This window comes from Mytilus galloprovincialis, chromosome 10 (genome assembly GCF_965363235.1).
Source record: "Mytilus galloprovincialis chromosome 10, xbMytGall1.hap1.1, whole genome shotgun sequence".
NCBI classification, from domain to species: domain Eukaryota; kingdom Metazoa; phylum Mollusca; class Bivalvia; order Mytilida; family Mytilidae; genus Mytilus; species Mytilus galloprovincialis.
In genome coordinates this window covers 4,584,849-4,606,435 of record NC_134847.1, presented here as the reverse complement: position 1 = coordinate 4,606,435, position 21,587 = coordinate 4,584,849, and the positions used below count along the sequence as shown (strand labels likewise).

The window sequence follows — 21,587 nt, the reverse complement described above, 5'->3', positions numbered from 1 at the left end:
ATTGTGCAGGATAAACTAGAAATAATGGTTGCTCTGTAGGTACTTACTGACAATTCCCTAATGACAGCAGTGTTGATTGTCAATTTTGAGAATTCAATTTGCCGAATAATTCGTACAATATAGAATTATAGTTTTCCAACCACTCGCTCAACATTAGAAGGGAAGTGACGACGCCCCTAAACGCACAAATGACGTTCACTAAAACCAGAGTTTTTGACGGAAATGCATCGAACTCGAAAGTTGTCTATTGCTCTGAGGTTAAACATTGACATACAATGTATTTTCACACAATGTCAACTATAGTCATTATCCGGAAAAACCTCTTATCCGAAGGATTTGGTTAACTTTTCTATAAAGTCAAAATTTTATTAACAAAAATATAACTTATTTACAGAAAATACACGAAAGAACTACTAACTATATTCAAATCACTCAAAAATAAATTAACTTCTCCTACAAAATCTACGTAATCACATCGAGACTATCAAATTGATGGTGAAGGAAAAAATAAATGGTGGAGCTGATTGACGGATAGGAAATTTCCGTAATTAAAAAAGGTACAAATGAATTATTTTTTTTTGAGTTTTTGACAAAATTGTTTGGAATTTGCCCAACAAAATTTGCATGCAGTATCGCAATAATATGTTTTGTCCTCTCAAATGTCAAATACTATTTTTGAATCATATGTTTTCTCGTTTTCAAAGAAAAACGCGTTAAATTTCTACCTAAAAAACAGCTAACTTTAAGTTTGAAAGTTTTATTTGGAGATGGTATTATATTTATGTCTTCATCATTCCGATGATCCTTGATGATATGTGCATAGAAAATATTTACGAAAATAGCGGGAAATTTAACCAAAAAATATATTTTTGGATTTTAAGGTAACTACCCACAACCGTAAAGTGAGGGGTACCCCCATTAAAGGGATAAAATACAAAAATGTGACCATAGAAACTTTTTACGACCCGACGGAAATTAAAATATAGATATTATTCTATCATTTAAAACAATTTGCAGCCGTGTGTTATTCCGGACCATTAAACTCGTTAACTAAGCGTCTTTTTCGATGTCAGTTGCAGTACTTTAACGCTGTCTAAGAACAAGATATAAACTTTTAAGCTTCAAAGTGATGCTGTGTATTTATGCATTTCTTATTCCGCACATCTATAGTAAAGACACCAAAGGTATTACTTTCGAAATGGAGAAGTACATATGACCATATGTAGGCCTTGGTAAACAATTTAGATTGAAAAGGGGATAGTATAGCATATTGCATTCATACCTTCATAATATTCAAGCCTAGTAAACAAACAATCCAGATTAAAAGACAACTAGTTTCAAAGCAACTCTTTCTTATTTACTATAAAATTTATTATAAGTTTCATGAATGTTTAGTTTTTTAATTAAAGAATCTTGAATGTACACTGCTGAATATACATGGTAAAGACTCTTAATTTTTACTTGTTAAAACTGTTATAGTTGATACTAAGTGTGTAGTCTTGCTGACTATATACAGGAAAACATGAAGTCTTGAACCTGGTTTTGTGGCTAGCCAAACTTCGCACTTTTTTGGCAATGTTAAATGTCTAACACTTAAATATAGGGCAAATAAATGCATGAACATTCAGGGCAAAGAAATAAACAAATAAACAGTACAATAACACATTTCGACATGCTAATAATTATCAAAGGCACTAGACTTATAATTTAATACGGCAGACGCGCGTTTCATCTACTAATACTCATCAGTGACGTTGAAGAGCATTGATGACCCAAAATTCCATAACAATGTGCCAAATACGGCCAAGGCTATCTATGTCTAGAATAAGAAAATCCTAAGTATTTAGAATAATTCATACTTTTGCATAAAGTAAATTTATCAATAAAAAATGATCATATAGTTGATATTCATGTCAACACCGAGGTGCTGACAAACCACAGAATAAAAAAAACGCATAACACAACCTAGGGCATAACTGAACCACAAGTTATCTATCACACGACTAGATCGACGCCACAAAAGTGACGTCACATGTATCTGTCTAACAATTTGATATACAAAAATCGGTTCAAGATTAGGTTTGATATCATGGTATTTGATGTAAATATACTCATCATAGATATCAGGACAAAATTTTGTATACATGCCATACGCGCGTTTCGTCTTCAAAAGACTCATCAGTGACGCTCGAATCCCAAAAAGTTAAAAAGGCAAAAAAAGTACGAAGTTGAAGAGCATTGAGGACCAAAATTCCTATAAGTTTTGCCAAATCCAGCTAAGGTAATCTATGCCTGAGGTAGAAAAGCCTTAGTATCTAAAAAATTCTAAATTTTGTAAACAGTTAATTTATAAATATAACTATATCAATGATAATTCATGTCAGCACAAAACGTGCTGACTACTGGGCTGGTGATACCCTCGTGGAAATAAATCTCCACCAGCAGTGGCATCGACCCAGTGGTTTTAAATATACTCATCATAGATATCAGGAAAACATTTTGTATATACGCCAGACGCGCGTTTCGTCTTCAAAAGACTCATCCGTGACGCTCGAATCCCAAAAAGTTCAAAAGGCCAAAAAAAAGTACGAAGTTGAAGAGCATTGAGGACCAACATTCCTATAAGTTTTGCCAAATCCAGCTAAGGTAATTATGCCTGAGATAGAAAAGCCTTAGTATCTAAAAAATTCTAAATTTTGTAAACAGTAAATTTATAAATATAACCATATCAATAATAATTCATGTCAGCACAAAACGTGCTGACTACTGGGTTGGTGATACCCTCGTGGAAATAAATCTCCACCAGCAGTGGCATCGACCCAGTGGTTGTAAATATACTCATCATAGATATCAGGAAAACATTTTGTATATACGCCAGACGCGCGTTTCGTCTTCAAAAGACTTATACGTGACGCTCGAATCCCAAAAAGTTAAAAAGGCAAAAAAAAAGTACGAAGTTGAAGAGCATTAAGGACCAACATTCCTAAAAGTTTTGCCAAATCCAGCATATAACCATATAAATGATAATTCAAGTCAACACAAAACGTGCTGACTACTCGGCTGGTGATACCATCGGGGGGGGGGGGGGAAATTCACCAGCAGTGACTTCGACCCAGTGGTTGTAAATATACTCATCATAGATATCAGGACAAAATTTTGTATATACGCCAGACGCGCGTTTCGTCTTCCAAATACTCATCAGTGACGTATTTTATAACAATTACAAGACTAATAATATAGAATTGTTTCAGTAATTAGATAGATAATTGTATTATTTAGCTAGGTCGGTATTTCTTCTGAATTAAACTGTAAACCACATAAATCGAGTACGTTTTTGTTGCTTGAAACTAAAATCTTACAACTTAACACATATACTTTAACATGCAAATAGAAATTTAAAAAACAAATTAGAACTACCAACGATAAGACATTCAACAATATCGATCAGAATTAAAAATACAACATAATAACCAACTACATGAATGTTGGATAACAAATACCGTCATGTTTGGAACTTACAAGACCAGACGACGTAAATGGTATACCAAATATAAGTTAGTGTATGACCCCCAAAAGTATCCAAGTCCTGATACAACCTTTGAATTGAAAGTAATATCATTTCTGGTGAAGGTAAATCAAGGTAAAGCTAGGTATTATTTTCATACGCACCAGGTTAATACGAAGTCATTGTCATGCTTTTTACTGAGACATTCTATTTTTTTAGCAGAGAAATACTGAATCAAATAAGTAGTATATTGGTTTCAGAGAGGTATAAATATTATTGTATTTCTTAATTCTACAAATTCTACAAATACGGAATTTAAGGAAACGAAAGGCATACACGTGAAAAGTGCAAGGGACATGGAAATAAATAGAGAACAAAGAAAAGACAATATAAAAATAAGCAGTTGTGGTATGATTACCAATGAGACACTTTCTATGGGGGAATACAATGGCAAATATACAGGCTGATGATATGGTATCACGAACACAATAGTTCAAATCAATAATAAATCAAAATTATAAAGGTAGAAAATCTAAAAATGTAATTGCATAAAACTAATCCGCCAAACCAAAATAGTACCAAGAAGTCACTTTTATGGTTAATATAAACAGTGTTAGCGAACAAACAAGCCTCCCAAGCGTCTATAAAGAATATATTAAAGTCATAATAATGCTAAAGTCAGCTTTCTGAAAAACCAGAACAGAAATATCCAACAAAACTATACCCCAGTTATAAACTAAAAACATTAGAAATTAACAAAGCCTTTCTCGTAAAAAGTTGCCTCAAAATTTAATTTTTATAAGCACGATTCAAACTACTCGACCAGGGGGGGGGGAGACTGTCATAAATTTAAACCCATAGTTCTAAACAAATAGACAAATGCATGAGATTTACGTTATATACTAAGCTTTCAGAATATTTCAAATCTGCTGATCTAGTTTATATAAATGAACAAACTATACTTTTATAGGAGGAGTTAAAAATTACAATTTCTCATATTTTCAATATAATATTAAATCTTTTAATTGTTTATTGGTGACCGCTGGTAATACATCATGATAAACAACCATTGTAACTGTACTAAAATCATTAGTATAAAACATCCATGTCTAATATTCAGCAGAAAATGTATGTCTCTATTGCACCTTGCTTTTTGAAAATTTGAAAATGAAAAACAAAAGCAAAAACTAAAACATCATTTAAACAACAATAACCATAAACGTCTAATTATTATATGTCACATTTGGTTGCATACAAAAAAAGGTTCTACAAAAATATTCCTTTGAACTTGACTGTTGTAGTAAAATAATATCTGGGTCATGAATATTTTGTTGTGTGTTTTAAAGCACCAGTATTTTTTTCTTTGGTGTTCATAGAATATTCAGGACATTTGAGGTTACATGGTTACTAAAGCTTATATACAGGTACCATAGAGGTGAACATTTGATTGGTTAAATTCCAGTGATGGTTATTTTCTTATATGCAAGGAAATGTTATGTGAAATTTTGTCTATAGTACTGGAAGGATAAAACTTTACTCATGTCAAGTATTTCTTTATTGTCTTTGTCTTACTCATTTATTAAAGCGATAAATCAGAACAACTTCAGATTGTTGGTTTGGAAAATTAAACTATGATTTAAAAGATTGGTTGTGATATTTGAAAGAATGACAATTGTACACTAATACCCCATAAATAAATCCATGATTACTATCAAATGAATAAAATGTTTAACAAACCGTATTACACAGCAATTTAATTAAGATACATAATGACCATACACGGGTAAATATGTTATACCCTGAAGCATATTTTAATAAACTTGGTGTCTTTCGAGGATTTTTTTTCTTTCTTCAAATGAATGAACTATTATTAGGCATCCGAGGCAAAAGAAATAACGTGTATAGTGATGAGCCGCCCTTGTCAAACGACTTAAAATAAATATCTTTTTACATGTTCATAACTTTTTTTCAATTTGCTAGCTAAAAGTAACTACAGTCAAAACTTCTAAAAATATAGAAAAGAATAGTATTATTTTTTTGTCCACTATTCTCTATTCAGTATTTTGTTTTGACAAGTATTCTATATTCTCAGATCTGTATCATAATTAAGCACCACAGTATTCTCTAATTTTTTTTTGGGGGTCCCTATTTTTGGGTCATGATCCTGTAGTATCTTGACCAAAAACTTTAACCTGAAGCGGGACAGACGGACAGACGAACGAACAGACGGACGCACAGACCAGAAAACATACTGCCCTTCTATTATCGTAGGTTGGGCATAGAAATATAACTAAAGATATAAAACAGTAAATGGTTTATAACCAAAATAAGAAAAATGTCGTTGGTACATTTTGTACAAATTATCGTAAAATAATATTTTTATTGTTACTTTAAAACTTTTTTTGTTGAAGGCCGTAGAATGGCATTTTATAGTTGATTAATTGCATGTCTCTATTTTGACTCTTGGATATTTATGAATCATACTAAATCTCCTTGTTATTTAGAGGTTACTGCCTTTTAATTTGAAATAATTGCATAGTTTTACTGTCAGAGATTTAGAATAAACTTGTGCCGCTTTTGCAAAGAACAGTAGAATAAATATAAAATTCTATACGCACAGATCTATAAGTTGGACATGATAAAACAAAATGATATTCGTCCTCCAAAACATTCATATTGCAACATATACAAACTCTATTTTCTCTTTGAGTATTTAGATAACGACCAATTTCAACATTTAATCTAAGAGTGCCTCAACGCATTTTTGTTAATATAAATACATTACAATGAAAATCTAAGTATATTTCAAAACCAAATACTAGTTTATATCGTTTATAAATACAAAGTTTGTTACATTCTTCTAAAGTTGAAGATTACACTGACATATTCAAACAGACTATTTTGACCGTTATGTTAATTAATATTAATTACAAAAGGAACGGTTTGATATGTCACCTGACTTTGATTGTTACCTTCACGCAAAAATGGACAGATTAACGCTGTGATGTTCACTTAGCATATCGTCTATATATTCAAGAATGTACCGGTGCTATTTCATTACCATATCTTAGGCACTGATCTTGGGTCATAAATTAAAAGCCAATCAACACCTAGGCCATATGGTATCATAAAGTTTTACCTTAAACTATTAATCAGGCGACAGTTAGACACAATTATTATACCCTGAATAATCATAATCATGTTCTGACAGTTGGGTACCATTAAAATATATGTTAAAAATGCTAACCCTGATTGCATGGTGTATTAAATTTACAAAAAGTTTGTTGTGCTTAATTCAAATGCATCAGATATTGACAATTTTTGAAAGGAGGGGGGAGGGGGGTCTGGGTCGTTCAGCATTTTATTTTGACAAATTGTGAAGCATACATAATACTGTATACAGAATATTCTAATTAATTTCAATGATATTTAATAAGATCTTAAGGTAGATGGGGTGTCTAAATTATAATCCATAGAATCTTTTAATAATTTGCCAAAATGTAGTTCATATCCTGCTTGTTTAAAAACATTAATAAAAAGAATGGGTCACCGGACTTATTTTCACGCTACAGGTTGTTCAAAATTGTCAAGATTTTGTATAGATTATGCATGGAAAACCCATTTTTCCGCCATAAAACCCAAACCACACCATAGAATTTTGAGATAAAATATGAGAAGATAGCTTTAATATTATGCTTTCAGATAAGAAAAAGAAAAAATGGGGTCACCGGACTCGTTTTCTTGCTACATGTAAAAATTGGTAAATTCCTAACACATTCTATTGTAAAAGTAACACTATTTGGATTATCTGCCCTTGCATTTGAGTTGCCTCCCCTTATTTGACAAAGTTGGAAAAAAATGAATCAAACAAAAGAATTCTAACTTTTGTAAAATACAATCATAAATATGATCAAACATGGCATTTTCTATATTATAATGAAAATTCTTACACATGAATTACCTACTACTATAAAAATTTGCACATTTCATCAAAGATCTAGACCTTGTTTTCTAGTATTTCAAAATCCAAGATGGAGGAAGACACCCTATCTACCTTAAGCAGAATAAAAGATACTTTATATTTTTTTGTTGTAACTTCAGAAAGTAAATTTTCACACATACATTGTATATATATAGTTTTGCATTTGAATACATACTTTTAATGAACAGTTCTGTCGTATATTTATTTTTGTGTCAGAAAATTCACGTTAAAAGGTAGAAAAATGATACTAAATCTGAAAAAAATATTGTTATATAACAATTGATATAGAAAAAAGACCCCCCCCCCTAGACTATTAAAACCCAATTATTGTCGTCTTGTCGAAATCAAGGAGGTTTTTCAGATTTCTGACTGAAATAACTGCCTACTTGGATTTTTTGACATAAATCCTTCTTTTTGACAAGTTTCAAAATGCAACAGTCCGGCAGAGTAAAGACTTAGTATATATCTTATTAGTGAGTGTGGCTTTTTTGCTAAGAGTGTATTTCCATATGACGACCTGTAGCTGTTTGATTTTATGGGAACTTATTTTATTATGCATATGGTTTCAACAAGGAACGTATATATCTACTGTTCAAAGGTTTAACGATCAGACTATTTATACAATATTGAAAACATAACATTTATGGAGCCATGGTTTACATGACAATCATATGTTTTAAATTGTTTATCTATATCCTCCCGAAACAAGCTAAAGAGAATAAATTATGTAGTGTCACCGTTGTATGATATACTGTTTTGGCAATTAATGCCATTACGCCAGCATGTTTCTGGAAATTATTCTCAATCGCCAAATTTCTGCACATAACCCATGTAAACTTCCTCAAAGATCTTAATAGCTTCCAGGGACTTGAAGGCCCTCGTTCCTTCTTCTTTATCAAACATTTCGTTTTGGTTATTTGCAAGCCGTAATTTTCAAGTTTCCTTCAAATTTCCTTCACAATTTTCTCTCGTAATTTTCAAACACTGGGTCTCAAAATTTTTCACAATATTTTTTATCTTACTTTATTAAACATAAACATAATTAACAAACAAAAACAAATGACACTCAACCATTTCACTGGTAAACTTCGGCGGGCGTCCTAATAAACATCGAATATTGATGTGTATCATATATGAATTGCCCCCAGTTCATCCAAATCTCGCATATTCTCGCATGAATTTTAATTAAACGCTTGACCCACTCAGAATTCTGGGTCGCGAACAAGCTTTCCCTGAACTAGAGTATTAGACACTTAACCACCAGAGACAAAGAAAAACACAAAACTAACAATAAACAAGATCTAAATAGCCTTACTGAATACAGGTACAACATGTACTACAGAAGATGTAGCATTTGTTATATCAAAACTATTAATATGTTAATTTTGTGGAATTTAGACCAGATTTAGAAAAACAAACTTCAAGGCCGTTTTTAACGCTTCGTGCATCTACTCCTTTGTTCATATGTCTATTAAGGTGGCACGGTAGTATTTGCATTCCAGAATTTAGGTTGCTCTTTTGTGTACCCTACTTAGGTAAATGTATCTAAACAGTGTGATTGGACAAAAAATACAGTATCAACTGAACATACTTTCCCAAACTGAGGGATGAATCAGGTGTAGAAAAATATGAAATAATTTTACATACAGATGAAAATGAATTTATGAGAATTTTTTTAAATTTTGTATTCACTGCACCGTAAAAGACCTAAAAGTACTAGTGGCCTTAGGTTTTTAAAAATAGCAAAAAAAGTAAACGGTCATGATACATATTCAAATTCATTTCTGAATAGTAAAATGAAAGTACTTCAGTTAACTTTGAATGTAGAATTTTTTGCAGTGTTAGAAAGTGGTGAAAATTCTAAAAAGGCTATCATTATCCCTTATGGGCCAGGAAATACTACCGTGCCACCTTAAATGATACATTTGCAGTAGACATGTTTACGCGAGGGTAGTTCTGTGCGATATTTAACTGCCATTTTAAAGATATAGTATGAAGGGCGTATATAATGAACACAGCGACGATGTATATATGTCCCTTCAACGACCTTAACGCAAATAAATCCCGACTTAAAAATAACCTGATAAACAGTATCTCATATTGTTTGTTCTGATAAAAATTGTTTGTGTAAATCTATTTGTAATATTGTGTAAACTGATTTATAGAAATGACAGTGCAGTTACACTATCATGACTGATTGTCGTATTCTCAACAAAATTGCAATAGAATATATAAAGTGAGTATATTTTTTTTTCTAAATTTCTAAGTTAATAGTATTTTAGACCCATCACATGACGTCAATATCTGTAAGTCATCCAAAATAAAGACTAAATATTTATAATGCATTTAAACAAGCTGAGTGAGCGAATTCCGTAAATGAAGTCAATGACTGTACTTCAATATATTAATGTTAAAAAAAAATTATCTTTCAATGCGATCCATATAATAGAGGTGTCATCACCTGCTGTCATGAACAAACCGGTTAATTGATATAATTTAAATTTTTTAATCAATACCACGTTTTACAGGTCGTTATAAGAGCATATGGGTCTGCTATTTATTATGATTATAGGCTTGGTATCTTTGATACGTTTTTTTTTTTAAATGGAAAAGGTCGCAAAAGTGCCAGAGAAACCAATCAAATAAGCAGATATCAAATCACTTTCATTGAATCAATCGTCTTACATACAATTGCAGTAAGAACAAAGTTTTTTGTCATTCACAAAACTGTATTCGACCTCAAACCAAGCAGCCATATTGTACTTCAATACGTACTCTTTGTTATTGGCAATCATATTATATCTCCTTGTATTCATCTGGTCTTTAGTCGTGTTGTTGCCTCTTTGACACATTCCTCATTTTCATTCTCAATATTAGTACTCAGATTGATATAAAATCCTGCAGTATAATACATAGAAATTTCTGATATCCATTTCAAATATAATTCTTTCCGAGATAGATAATTCAGGTTTCTGATCATCAATTAAATTTGTTGAATTTATAAAACTTTTGCATCAATATAAGAAACGTTTAAAGATGCGGACAGGGTAAATTACATATTTTACAAGAATTTACTTCTTTCTTTTTGTTTAATAGAAAATAAGAGATGGAAGAGTGGACATTGATACAAGAGGTAAAAGAAAACTTTAAGTCATTTTAAACTGTCTGAGATAACCCGGAAAATTACAAACAAAACAAAACAGAAAATTATAATGTATAAATAAACTGTTTTATATTGATCAATATTCCTGTACACATTTATGTCAGCAGATAGGGAAATGAATACAACAAATATTTCCGACACTTCAGATTTTGTATAACTCAACTTTTAAAATAAAAGTTTTTTCAATGATAGGTGGTGTATATTCATTGAATAATTTGCCAATTGTGTTTATCAGATAAGTGTATACGGAATCATATACACCACCAATCATGTTGTTTCATATGATAACATGTATACTGACCAACACGTTAGAATGGAATCTATAATTTTGCAGAATAATAACAATGGCCTGACTGTATGGACGACGTCTGTTTTTATAGTAGGCAACATAGCTGGTGGTGGTGTGTTGGCCCTACCAAAAGCTGTTGAAGATACAGGTAATGCATTATTGTATATCAGTGTAGGGATTTTTTTGGAAGTTTTAGATAGCATTTCATTTTTATGTAGTAATTTCATGAATAGTCAACAAGAACACTTAGTTAGAGTATACTGTTAACCATGTTAACCCTACACAATTTTAATCAGCAAAGACTAGTTTGTTTTCAACTGTAATCAATGGAATTTATTTTCAAAAGTCTCAACCAATTATATTTTAATAGGGAAGTAATAAAAACGAACTATAATTCCTTAATTCCTTCTCAGTTGGTTTCTAGTTAATAGTTATCCTATTGTTAACTGTACCAATCTCGTTATTTTTATATATAAAGATTTGTTAATTATAAGCTTACGAAGTCTTTGGACCATTTTTTTTAATTAAATTTGGTGAGTTTTTTTTTTCTTCAATTTTTATTGTTTTACAATCATTTGTGTCGTGCATATGATTTGTCTGTTTACAAAATGAAATCCAATGTAATGATTTACAGGTTGGATTGGGTTCATTTTGATTATTGTCTTTGGAATATTTTCTACCTACACTGCCACATTAATTGGTGAATCGTGGGTAATCATTCAAGAAAGGTATCCAAAATATCGGTCACATGTGCCGGATCCTTATCCAGTAATTGGGGAGATAGCATATGGAAGAAAAGGAAGGTAATATATTATTATTTAGGTAAATTTAAAATAAATTATATATTACAGATAGCTACATGTAATTAACGGGTAGTGTAACATTCACAGATTCCTCATTAAGATGTACTCATCTCAAACCGAGATATGCATACATCTGAAAGATATACCATGTTTATTAGCAACATTCAAGCAGCATCTGCATATTGATGACTATCTTTCGGGAGTATGAAGAATATCATTTCCAATTTTTGTTTGCCAGTATTTGCAACAAACTAGAGACTATTGGACCAAATAGTCTTATTACTGAGTATGGGGTCATAATTTTTAATTTGTCCATCATGGATTAGTACTCCATGGAAATGATTTATTTATTAATTTTCACAAAGAAATTATTTTAAAATATTCAGGTCGAGGACATATCAATAAAGGCAACAGTAGTATACCGTTATTCAAAAGTCATAAATCGATTGAGAGAAAACAAATCTAGGTTACAAACTAAAACAGAGGTAAACACATCAACTATAAGAAGATAACAACGGATCAACAGACACACTGAAGTGTAATAAAAGCCAACGCAAATGCAGCATACATAGAAACAAACTGATAACAACTGCCATATTGCTGACATGGTACGGGACATTTTAAGAACATTGTTGGGTTGAACCTGGTTTTATGGCTAGCCAAACCTCGTGCATGATGGAAATATTAAAAATACCGCTAAAATGACAACTTTCAATGTACATGACAGGAACTCATTACAAATAAATGCAAAAACACTGAGGACAGACTTCCTATACAGTGTACAGAAGAGGGTTCCCTACGCAGGAACTGCTCCAACAAAGTTGTGAGGAGAAAGATTAAATAAGACACTTCGTAAATTTATGTTCACCGTCACGAATTGGTTGATCAATACGATGTGTCTGTGTCTAAACTAACTAAGGACATTTTAACCACGTGTTAGATTGTGGTTTGCCATCTACGTAGTCTTATCTTTTAAGTAACGAATATGACAGTTTCGATGTGTGTGAATTCGCATTGGTATACGGCGTTTCTCGGTATATGTACATCCAACAATCATGTATTTATTTATTTCTGATGTTTTATTTGTAGTTCTGATTGGATATTGTTTTATGACTTCTATATTTTATTTTCTATTCGTATATGATAGTAAAGATAGTAAATCACCTAGTTTGTACCAATAATTTCTTATGCCTATACCAAACCTATTGCAACTAAAATTTTCAATTACAAACGCGTTTTGCAGAATCTCGATATTGACGACTTCAAGTCTAAACCTCCTGATTGCACTTGTGCTAGTTCCCAATTCATATATAATCCTGCTGGCCACGTTATTACCGGTGACCTTAACATTGTTAATAACACTTCTTTACGAAATGTGTTATCGAAAGGTCCGAAATATCGTGAGCCTAAATCCATCAATTGGAAATACAACTTTAAAATTTTGATGGACTCAGTCGAGGATTATGCCAGGCAATGGGCTAAACGTGAAAAGGAAGACGTAGACACTCTATCCGAATGGATTAAGGCAGTGAGGTCGTTAATACAAATCAGAATCAAGAAACTGAATGGGTCCATCAATGCCCATGCTACGTCAATCTTTAAAGACCCAAATGTTGCTAAACACTTATCCGACCTCCATGATAAATATGTTGTTGTCCCCGCAGACAAAGCCCCAAATAACATCGTTTTTGTCTGTAAAAGTCACTACATTAATTGCTTGATAAACGAATTAGGTATAGACAATTCACTTGGAAACTCAACATATACCCTCACGACACTTACCAAAGAGGAAATCCTGGATAATCATAGGTCTGTTCTTTGTTCCTTTGGTATTTCAACCAAAGATGAAGAGCTGGATCTTCCATCACTGTATTGGATACCTAAACTACATAAGTGTCCTTACAAACAACGGTATATTGCTGGGTCTTCCAAGTGCTCCACGAAACCTCTTTCTAAATTATTAACATCTATTTTATTAGCAATCAAAGACGGGCTTCAAAGTTATTGTGAAACTGCCTATTCTAGAGGTGGCGTGAATCAGATGTGGATACTTAAAAATTCCAAAGATCTTTTAGAGTACATACAATCTAACTCTCTTTCATCTTGTAACAGTATTAAAACATTTGACTTTTCTACTCTTTACACAAGTATTCCACATTCCAAACTAAAAGACAAATTGAAAGAGTTGGTATTACTTTGCTTCATAAAAAAGAATGGCCAACGTAGATACAAGTATCTTGTCTTAGGGAGGGATAAATCATACTTTGTAAAGAATCACTCTGATTCAAACAAAAAATTCTCTGAAACAGATATTATCAAGATGTTTGATTTCTTGATTGACAACATATTTGTAACGTTCGGAGGACGTGTTTTTCAACAGATTGTCGGCATCCCAATGGGAACAAACTGTGCCCCTCTACTTGCCGACTTGTTTCTTTATTATTATGAGGCTGACTTCATGCAGGAACTTCTTAGGAAGAAAGATAAGAAGTTAGCAATATCCTTTAACTCTACTTTCCGCTATATAGATGTCGTTCTTTCACTAAACAATTCAAAATTTGGTGACTATGTGGAACGCATCTATCCCATCGAATTGGAGATAAAGGATACTACAGATACAGTTAAGTCGGCTTCATATCTTGACTTACATCTAGAAATTGACAATGAGGGTCGGTTGAAAACAAAACTTTACGACAAAAGAGATGATTTCAGCTTTCCAATTGTGAACTTTCCATTTCTAAGTAGCAACATTCCAGAAGCACCTGCATACGGGGTATATATCTCCCAATTGATACGATATTCCCGTGCTTGCATTTCCTATCATGATTTTCTTGATAGAGAGTTACTGCTCACAAGGAAGCTATTAAACCAAGAGTTCCAAATGGTGAAGTTGAAATCATCCCTTCGTAAATTTTACGGACGCCATCACGAGTTGGTTGACCGTTATGGAATAACCGTTTCACAAATGATATCGGATATGTTTCTTACGTCGTAACTACAATCCCCTTCCCTTTCATGAATGTGACCTACCGAATTAGACTATTTACCGGATTTGTAATCACATAAGCAACACGACGGGTGCCACATGTGGAGCAGGATCTGCTTACCCTTCCGGAGCACCTGAGATCACCCCTAGTTTTTAGTGGGGTTCGTGTTGTTTATTCTTTAGTTTTCTATGTTGTGTCATGTGTACTATTGTTTTTCTGTTTGTCTTTTTCATTTTTAGCCTTGGCGTTGTCAGTTTGTTTTAGACTTATGAGTTTGACTGTCCCTTTGGTATCTTTCGTCCCTCTTTCATATATGTATATAATAAATGTGCATGTACTCGTACTGATCACAGCTTAACACTATTCACTTTTTGGACAAATCATCATGGAAATCCTCGATGAATTGAACGCTTTGTTAGCAGCCACGAAGTGGTTTGGTAAAGAACCTGCCTGGAAGTTCTCGGCAAGTACTGACCAGGTGACAGTACAGTTGACGTGGACCAAGGCTAAGGAACAAGAGTCATCCTCCAGTAAATCCAAGCCGGCCCTGAAAAAGAGTAAACCACCATCCACCAAACCAACATCACGCAAACCGAGACAAGAGACAGTGTAGTTGGACATGTACTTACACTAACTAAGTACAAAGGGGAACCAGTTGGGGTTGTAGTCAATAGGGATATTGTCACTTGCCCTTACAACCCCCAAAAAAGCCTGCCATCGCCTGGTATTCTACAACTCCAGAAATGAAAGAGGCTATCGCAGTAGGATCGACTTCGATGAAGGGTTTGACATCGACGACCCAGACCTACTGCGCACACCACCACACATATCGCCCGTCATCAACGCAGATTCCAAAGAGGCAATACAAACAGCCATGCTAGCAGCACGACCTGATACTCCGTACCAGCAACACCAAAGCAGTCGGAGTCAAATGAAGGCCAAAAGACAAACAGACACCGGTCTGTAAAATAGGTTTTTCCAGTCGGCAATATCCAGACAGGATAGCTGGATGTGAAACATCCACATATCATCATCATCACCTAGTTCATTCATATGACTTTAGTTTAAAGCAAGTATATGCGCAGGATATTTTTGTTTTTTCACAGTTTGAACATGTTGAAGCAGAAGAAATCCCGACATTGTTATATGATACAATTAGTTACACAATTAACAACATTTCTATATTATTTATTCTTGTAATTTTTATAAAATACATCAAATAACTTCATTACAAACTTAATCCCGATATATGTTCAATTTTTAGAAAACGGCATACTAGAATTACGAACTGTGCGTCACACTAAAATGTCAACGCCACAAAAAGTGACGTCACATGTAAATTTCTTAAAATTAAAGCTCTTTAACTTCGCAATTCCTGACTTTTTTTGGTGGTCATTTAACAATTAAGATTCATATGTTTAAGAGAATAATTTTGCGTTATCTGTTTTATTATCCAATTAGGAACCTTGTGAACGTTGTGATGAACATCTACAATTATGGTAGTGCTGTGGTCTATATGGTGTTAGCTGCTGGAAACATCGAGACACTGTTAGAAAAAGTGACAGAAGATATATCGCTATGCTATTGGCTAATTATATTAGCCGGAGTACTAGCACCACTTATATGTCTTGGAACACCAAAGGATTTCTGGTAAAATACTATGTGTGTGTTCGTATTATTAAATGATATTTGGTGCAAAAGGTAGATTGTTTTATCAAGAAAGGGGCAGCCATGACACACAAACAAGAGGTGTCTATTAAGTTTATTCGCAAATATCATATACGACTCCTTTTTGCAAGATATACGCTCAAAACGAAATGTATGATCCCTCAACCAAACGTAGTAGACTGTGACTATAAATATACTATCTTCCTATATATATATATATATATATGAGGATACAAACACAAAATGTCAGTTTTGTGTAAATCTAAACATGCTGTGAAAGTAAAATACAAAACTGTCTCCGTAATGTATATCTACACGATATGTTACTTGTTATTGATTTCCTTTTTAAGTAATTTCGCTTAACACCATTTTTTTTATCGTTTTGTTACAGGCCGATAGGGGTAGGAGCTACGTTTACCACTGGTATAGCGTGTATTTTGATAATTATCCAGTCACTAAACGACAAGGACCAACACATGCCTGTTTCCCATTCAACTACAGACCCACTTAAATTTTCTACATCATTTGGAACAATGGTGTTTGCGGTCAGCGGTCATTCGGTCCTACCTACCATAATAAATGACATGAAGAAAAAGGAAGATTTCAAAAAAGCAGCTTTCCTTGGATATGCAAGTAAATTTGTAAGCTTTGATATCTCCGTTCTAAATAATTTTAACACATCAATGAAAGAGGGACGAAAGATACCAAAGGGACAGTCAAACTCATAAATCCAAAACAAACTGACAACGCCATGGCTAAAAATGAAAAAGATAAACAGAAAAACAATAGTACACACGACACAACATAGAAAACTAAAGAATAAACAACACGAACCCCACCAAAAACTAGGGGTGATCTCAGGTGCTCCGGAAGGGTAAGCAGATCCTGCTCCACATGTGGCAAATGAAGATCATTCGGACAAGTCTGTTTGATGAATCGTTATGTCTTATATCTAGAAAAGCACAGTCATCTTTTTAATCTGCTAGTATTTGTTTCTTTGTTACCATGTATTATAATAACTTATTTGATATTTAACAGGATTAACAAGGCGTAACTATTGAATCAATGAATGTGTTTGTAGATAAAATTGAGAAAGGAAATGGGAAATGTGTCAAAGCGACATAGATGTTTTTGTGTTCTGTTAAATTGTTCCTTTTAAAATTGTTACACGATGATGACTGCTGTACCCGTATTTTGACTATTTTATTTTTTATGTCTGTTTAGTTCACGCATCATTGTAAATATAACGGAATTTATTGAGACTGTCATCAAAGGGAGAGGTTTAGCGCTATAAAACAAGGTTTAATCCACCATTTTCTACATTTGGAAATCCCTGTTCCAAGTTAGGAATATGACAGTTCTTGTCCATTCGTTTTTAATGTGGTTTTTTTTTGTGTGACATTGTAATGTATTTAGTAACTTGTCTTCTTTTAACAGTTGTCCTTATGATGTATATGCCAACAGCAATTGTAGGATACATGGTGTATGGAGAGAATCTCAATGAAAACATAATAAAGAGTGTTTCAGCTGGTCCTTGTGCCTATACTGTAGATATAATATAGAGGTGTTGGTCACGTTACACCTATTGTTGGGTTTTATTATCTTGATGAACCCTGTCTGTCAACAGTTAGAAGCCAAAGTTGGCGTTTCTACAGGTATGTTTATAGTCGATTAAATTTACAATTGTGCATATTTTTTAACGGAACAGGACGAACATGGTGTAAAAATAAACGAAACAAAGTTAAAAACACCTGCAACATTTAACAAAGAACAACATAGAAAACTTAACACTGGTCAATACGATAGCAGGTGCTCACGTAAAGGTAAGCAGATCCTGCTCCACATATGGCACCCGTCATGATGCTCATGGCTGTACAAACCCGGTGATAAATTGAATTCAGAAAGTCATATTCAGGAGAAAAGGTACGAGATTATAAATACGACAATTGGAACATATCTCTCGTCATCTGTTAAACAGATATAGCGGTCAACCAATTCGTGATGGCGTCCGGAAACTTTTCGAAGGGATGAACACGTGGTGACTGTTAGAAATACTAAAACTGACATACGAAACCATCAATATTAATTGTGTTTTTGATCATCGCGAATTGGTTGTGTCTTATTTTCTTAGCGACATGTTTTCGTGGTCCTATATCTTTTAATGCTAGAATAGTCGTCTGATCTACCAATTTACTAATTGTGTCCTATTTTCGATTCGGACATTTTGTTTTTCGATTCATATGGTGGATCATCCATGCATAGCAGGACACGCTTACTCTGTCGACGCACCTTGTCTCGCTTCTTTTGACGTTCATGTGATTCCCTGATTTGTATTTTTTTCCCTCGATTAGATTTTTAGGCTTTGAACATCAGATTTCTGTTGCCGCAAATTTAAAACATTGTAACGCTTCAAATGAAATTTATGCTTAGTATATATGCATGGATTCAAAATCTTTTTTTTTATTCTAATCTACTCTAATATTTAAACTTTTTTGTGAAATACATTGTTGGAAGAAAAAAAGAATGAAGAATTATTAAAGCGATAGATTATAGAAAATTAAATTGTGAAAAGAAATATATACTGCATAAAAAACATTGCAATATATATCCATGCCATGATGGTTCAGCACGCAATCAAATCTGAAGTATACTATTTTGTGTGAAGAACAAAACAATAGAAGTAAGTAAAACGGAAATCGCTTAAGGTGCAGTATTGTCAAATATAACGAATATTTTTTTTCTTTATTTCATTCTAGCATTCACATGGAAAAGATGCGTAGTTCGACCTTTGATTGTCATATCAGTGCTGTTCATTGCCGAGTCTATACCACATTTTGGTTCTATTCTATCACTTGTTGGAGGTTTGACAACAACACTTTTATCGTATGTCTTTCCGTGTATATTTTATACGAAACTATGCAAAAATGATAACGTGACCGGGATAAAAACAACAACAAGTAAACCTGACATACAAAAACAATCAGAATCACATTCGCTCTTGGGAAGTATAGATAGCACAGGTTCATGGCAAATAAGAGAACATTCCAGCTCTCCAATAGAAGACGCAGCATTAATTGGTAGACGAGAACATTCCATTACCCCAGTTGATGTTAGAAGAGCTCTTTTGTATAATACAAGGAATTCTCCTGACATGTAAGCACAAAGCAAGGCATTTTAAAATATATATGTAAAAGAACATTTTGTAACGTGGGTTATGTCTTAAGATATTGGAATAATAGACAAAAAAATACTTTTGTAAAATCGGGATAAATTTTTAAATTTGATAAGTGCTTCAAGGTGTGTTTAACGAACGACCTTTACTAACCACGAGAGTCTCGCACGGTTGACAGGAAACGAGTTGAACATTATCAACATATCTAGTACAGAATAATTGTTTTATTAATAAAACTTATTATTAACTGTGATTATAGTAAATGTACTGCAAACTTTAGAATAATTTAAAACAAATTTTCCTTTGATTTAACCTTTTATCTGAGAAGTTTTACGACATTCGCATTAACAATTAAAATAGATCATCTTGAATTTTGGCCATTTAGTATACTGTACAAAATATCACTTAAAGAGAAAAACAACTTATTTACGACTGTTTTACGACGTTAGCCAAGCATAATTTTTCATTATATACGAACCTAACCGAAGTTGTGTTATGCACCGATCGCGACCATACTAGAGATGAATCCATTAAACGTACAACCTAACTGAAGTCGACAAAACAATGTCTTAATAGTGCAGGATATCCGACGTTAAACTAAGTACGCAAGGCGTCGATCGCGACTACGACAATACAATCCTTGACTTTAAGAAAGTGCAGCAACAATTAATTCATTTTAATTTGGCACATGAATACAATGCTGAAATTCTATTTAATACTAAACTTACATATTTTTTTCTCTTTCAGATTCATTCCACTATGGCAGAGAGTTTTCAGCTTAGAAATTATTCTGATTGGCATCGTAGGTGGTGTTGCGGCGACTGTATCTGCCATTATTGCAATAGCTAGTCCAAATAGTTTATCTGTGCCTTGCTATGTGCAGCTGCAAGGGACGTAACGGATGGACCCATGATAATGTGCCAATGTTTGATTCACTCTCACTTCAAAAAACATTCTGTCTTCAGTATTAAGAATGAGAGTCTGTCGCTTCTTCATAGTTTATTTAAAGAGCTTTAAAATATGTTGTTTATAGTTTTAGTTCTAAATAAAATCCAATTTTAAAGGTGTATACATGTACATAGAGCTTGCTGATTATGAGTGATATATTTCAATGATGATCTCTTTCAGTTTCAAGATGTGATCCTTTTTTATAATAACTACTAGTATACGAACTATATTTTATTATCTGAACGTTCGACTTTTTTTCAAAATGCATGTTTGAAGTGAATGATTGTAATTACTAAAAGTGAAGAAAAACGTTTCCTTTTTTTATATAGATATTATAACAGCTATAATGTCGTTTTTATATACATGAACCCCACTTTTGATTAGTCAACTATATAGAGGATCAAAGAGGGAAAACGATTTTTTTTTTCAGAATTCGCATATATTTCTATGTATTTACATAAATAAATTGCATTTCACAATGAAAAATTTGAATGAGAACTACATGTGCATCACAGACGGTGTATAAAGTGTCCGCATTAATATCTTTTGCGTACATTGTAGTTCATGATCTATTTTGAATATTTTGAAAAAAATTCTGAGGATTTAACTTTTTAATTAAACCAAAACTGAACATAGAAATAAGAAATTGAGGTGACTGTGATTGCCAATCAGACAATTAACTGCAAGAGTTCAAATGAAGTCATTGTTTTCAAGTCAACTGTATTCCCTTCGACAATGAGAAAAAAGTACATACTGTTAAGTCGGTTATAAATTATCCGACATAAAGACTGTTAAAGCCGTGAGATGAAAACAGCCTTCATTTGTTATGGTTATTCCGGACTATTCGCCTTACCTCTTCGACCTACAATGCTTTTCTTATATTATATCATTGGTCTATTGTGTGTTGTAACCCTAATCATATATGAAATATTTGCCACAAGACGTTAAGAAAACAAGATAATGAAATATGTGTCTTGCGTTAAAAATTGTAAGTCAGGTTTCACAAAATATATATATAAATTATAATTAGTGTTAACAAACAATAGACCAATGATATAAGAAAAGCATTG

The 21,587-nt window shown here is 32.9% G+C and overlaps 1 protein-coding gene across 3 annotated transcripts; it reads left to right on the top strand.

Moving 5' to 3' along the window:
• The first annotated feature begins 9,617 nt into the window (after nucleotides 1-9,617).
• Nucleotides 9,618-20,638, top strand: LOC143049688 (uncharacterized). Of its 3 annotated transcripts, XM_076223355.1 has the most exons (9): nucleotides 9,618-9,723; nucleotides 10,584-10,620; nucleotides 10,985-11,087; nucleotides 11,574-11,742; nucleotides 16,191-16,379; nucleotides 16,789-17,030; nucleotides 17,835-18,052; nucleotides 19,154-19,550; nucleotides 20,317-20,638. In XM_076223355.1, exons 2-7 carry the CDS (start codon nucleotides 10,594-10,596, stop codon nucleotides 17,957-17,959), a joined length of 855 nt encoding a protein of 284 aa, XP_076079470.1. In that variant the 5' UTR covers nucleotides 9,618-9,723; nucleotides 10,584-10,593; the 3' UTR covers nucleotides 17,960-18,052; nucleotides 19,154-19,550; nucleotides 20,317-20,638. The 3 variants fall into 3 exon arrangements, with proteins under 3 accessions (XP_076079470.1, XP_076079469.1, XP_076079471.1); XM_076223354.1 differs by lacking the exons at nucleotides 9,618-9,723; nucleotides 10,584-10,620 and having other exon boundaries at nucleotides 10,848-11,087; XM_076223356.1 differs by lacking the exons at nucleotides 9,618-9,723; nucleotides 10,584-10,620; nucleotides 19,154-19,550; nucleotides 20,317-20,638 and having other exon boundaries at nucleotides 10,848-11,087; nucleotides 16,789-17,038; nucleotides 17,835-17,949.
• Nucleotides 20,639-21,587: the final 949 nt, after the last annotated feature.

Bases quoted from the DNA above. Each gene is read 5' to 3' on its own strand.
- LOC143049688 (XM_076223354.1), top strand. From the start codon at position 10,940: ATGTATACTGACCAACACGTTAGAATGGAATCTATAATTTTGCAGAAT. The intron at 11,088-11,573 runs GTAATGCATTAT...AATGATTTACAG, and splicing joins AAAAGCTGTTGAAGATACAG to GTTGGATTGGGTTCATTTTG. The intron at 16,380-16,788 runs GTAAAATACTAT...GTTTTGTTACAG, and splicing joins GGAACACCAAAGGATTTCTG to GCCGATAGGGGTAGGAGCTA.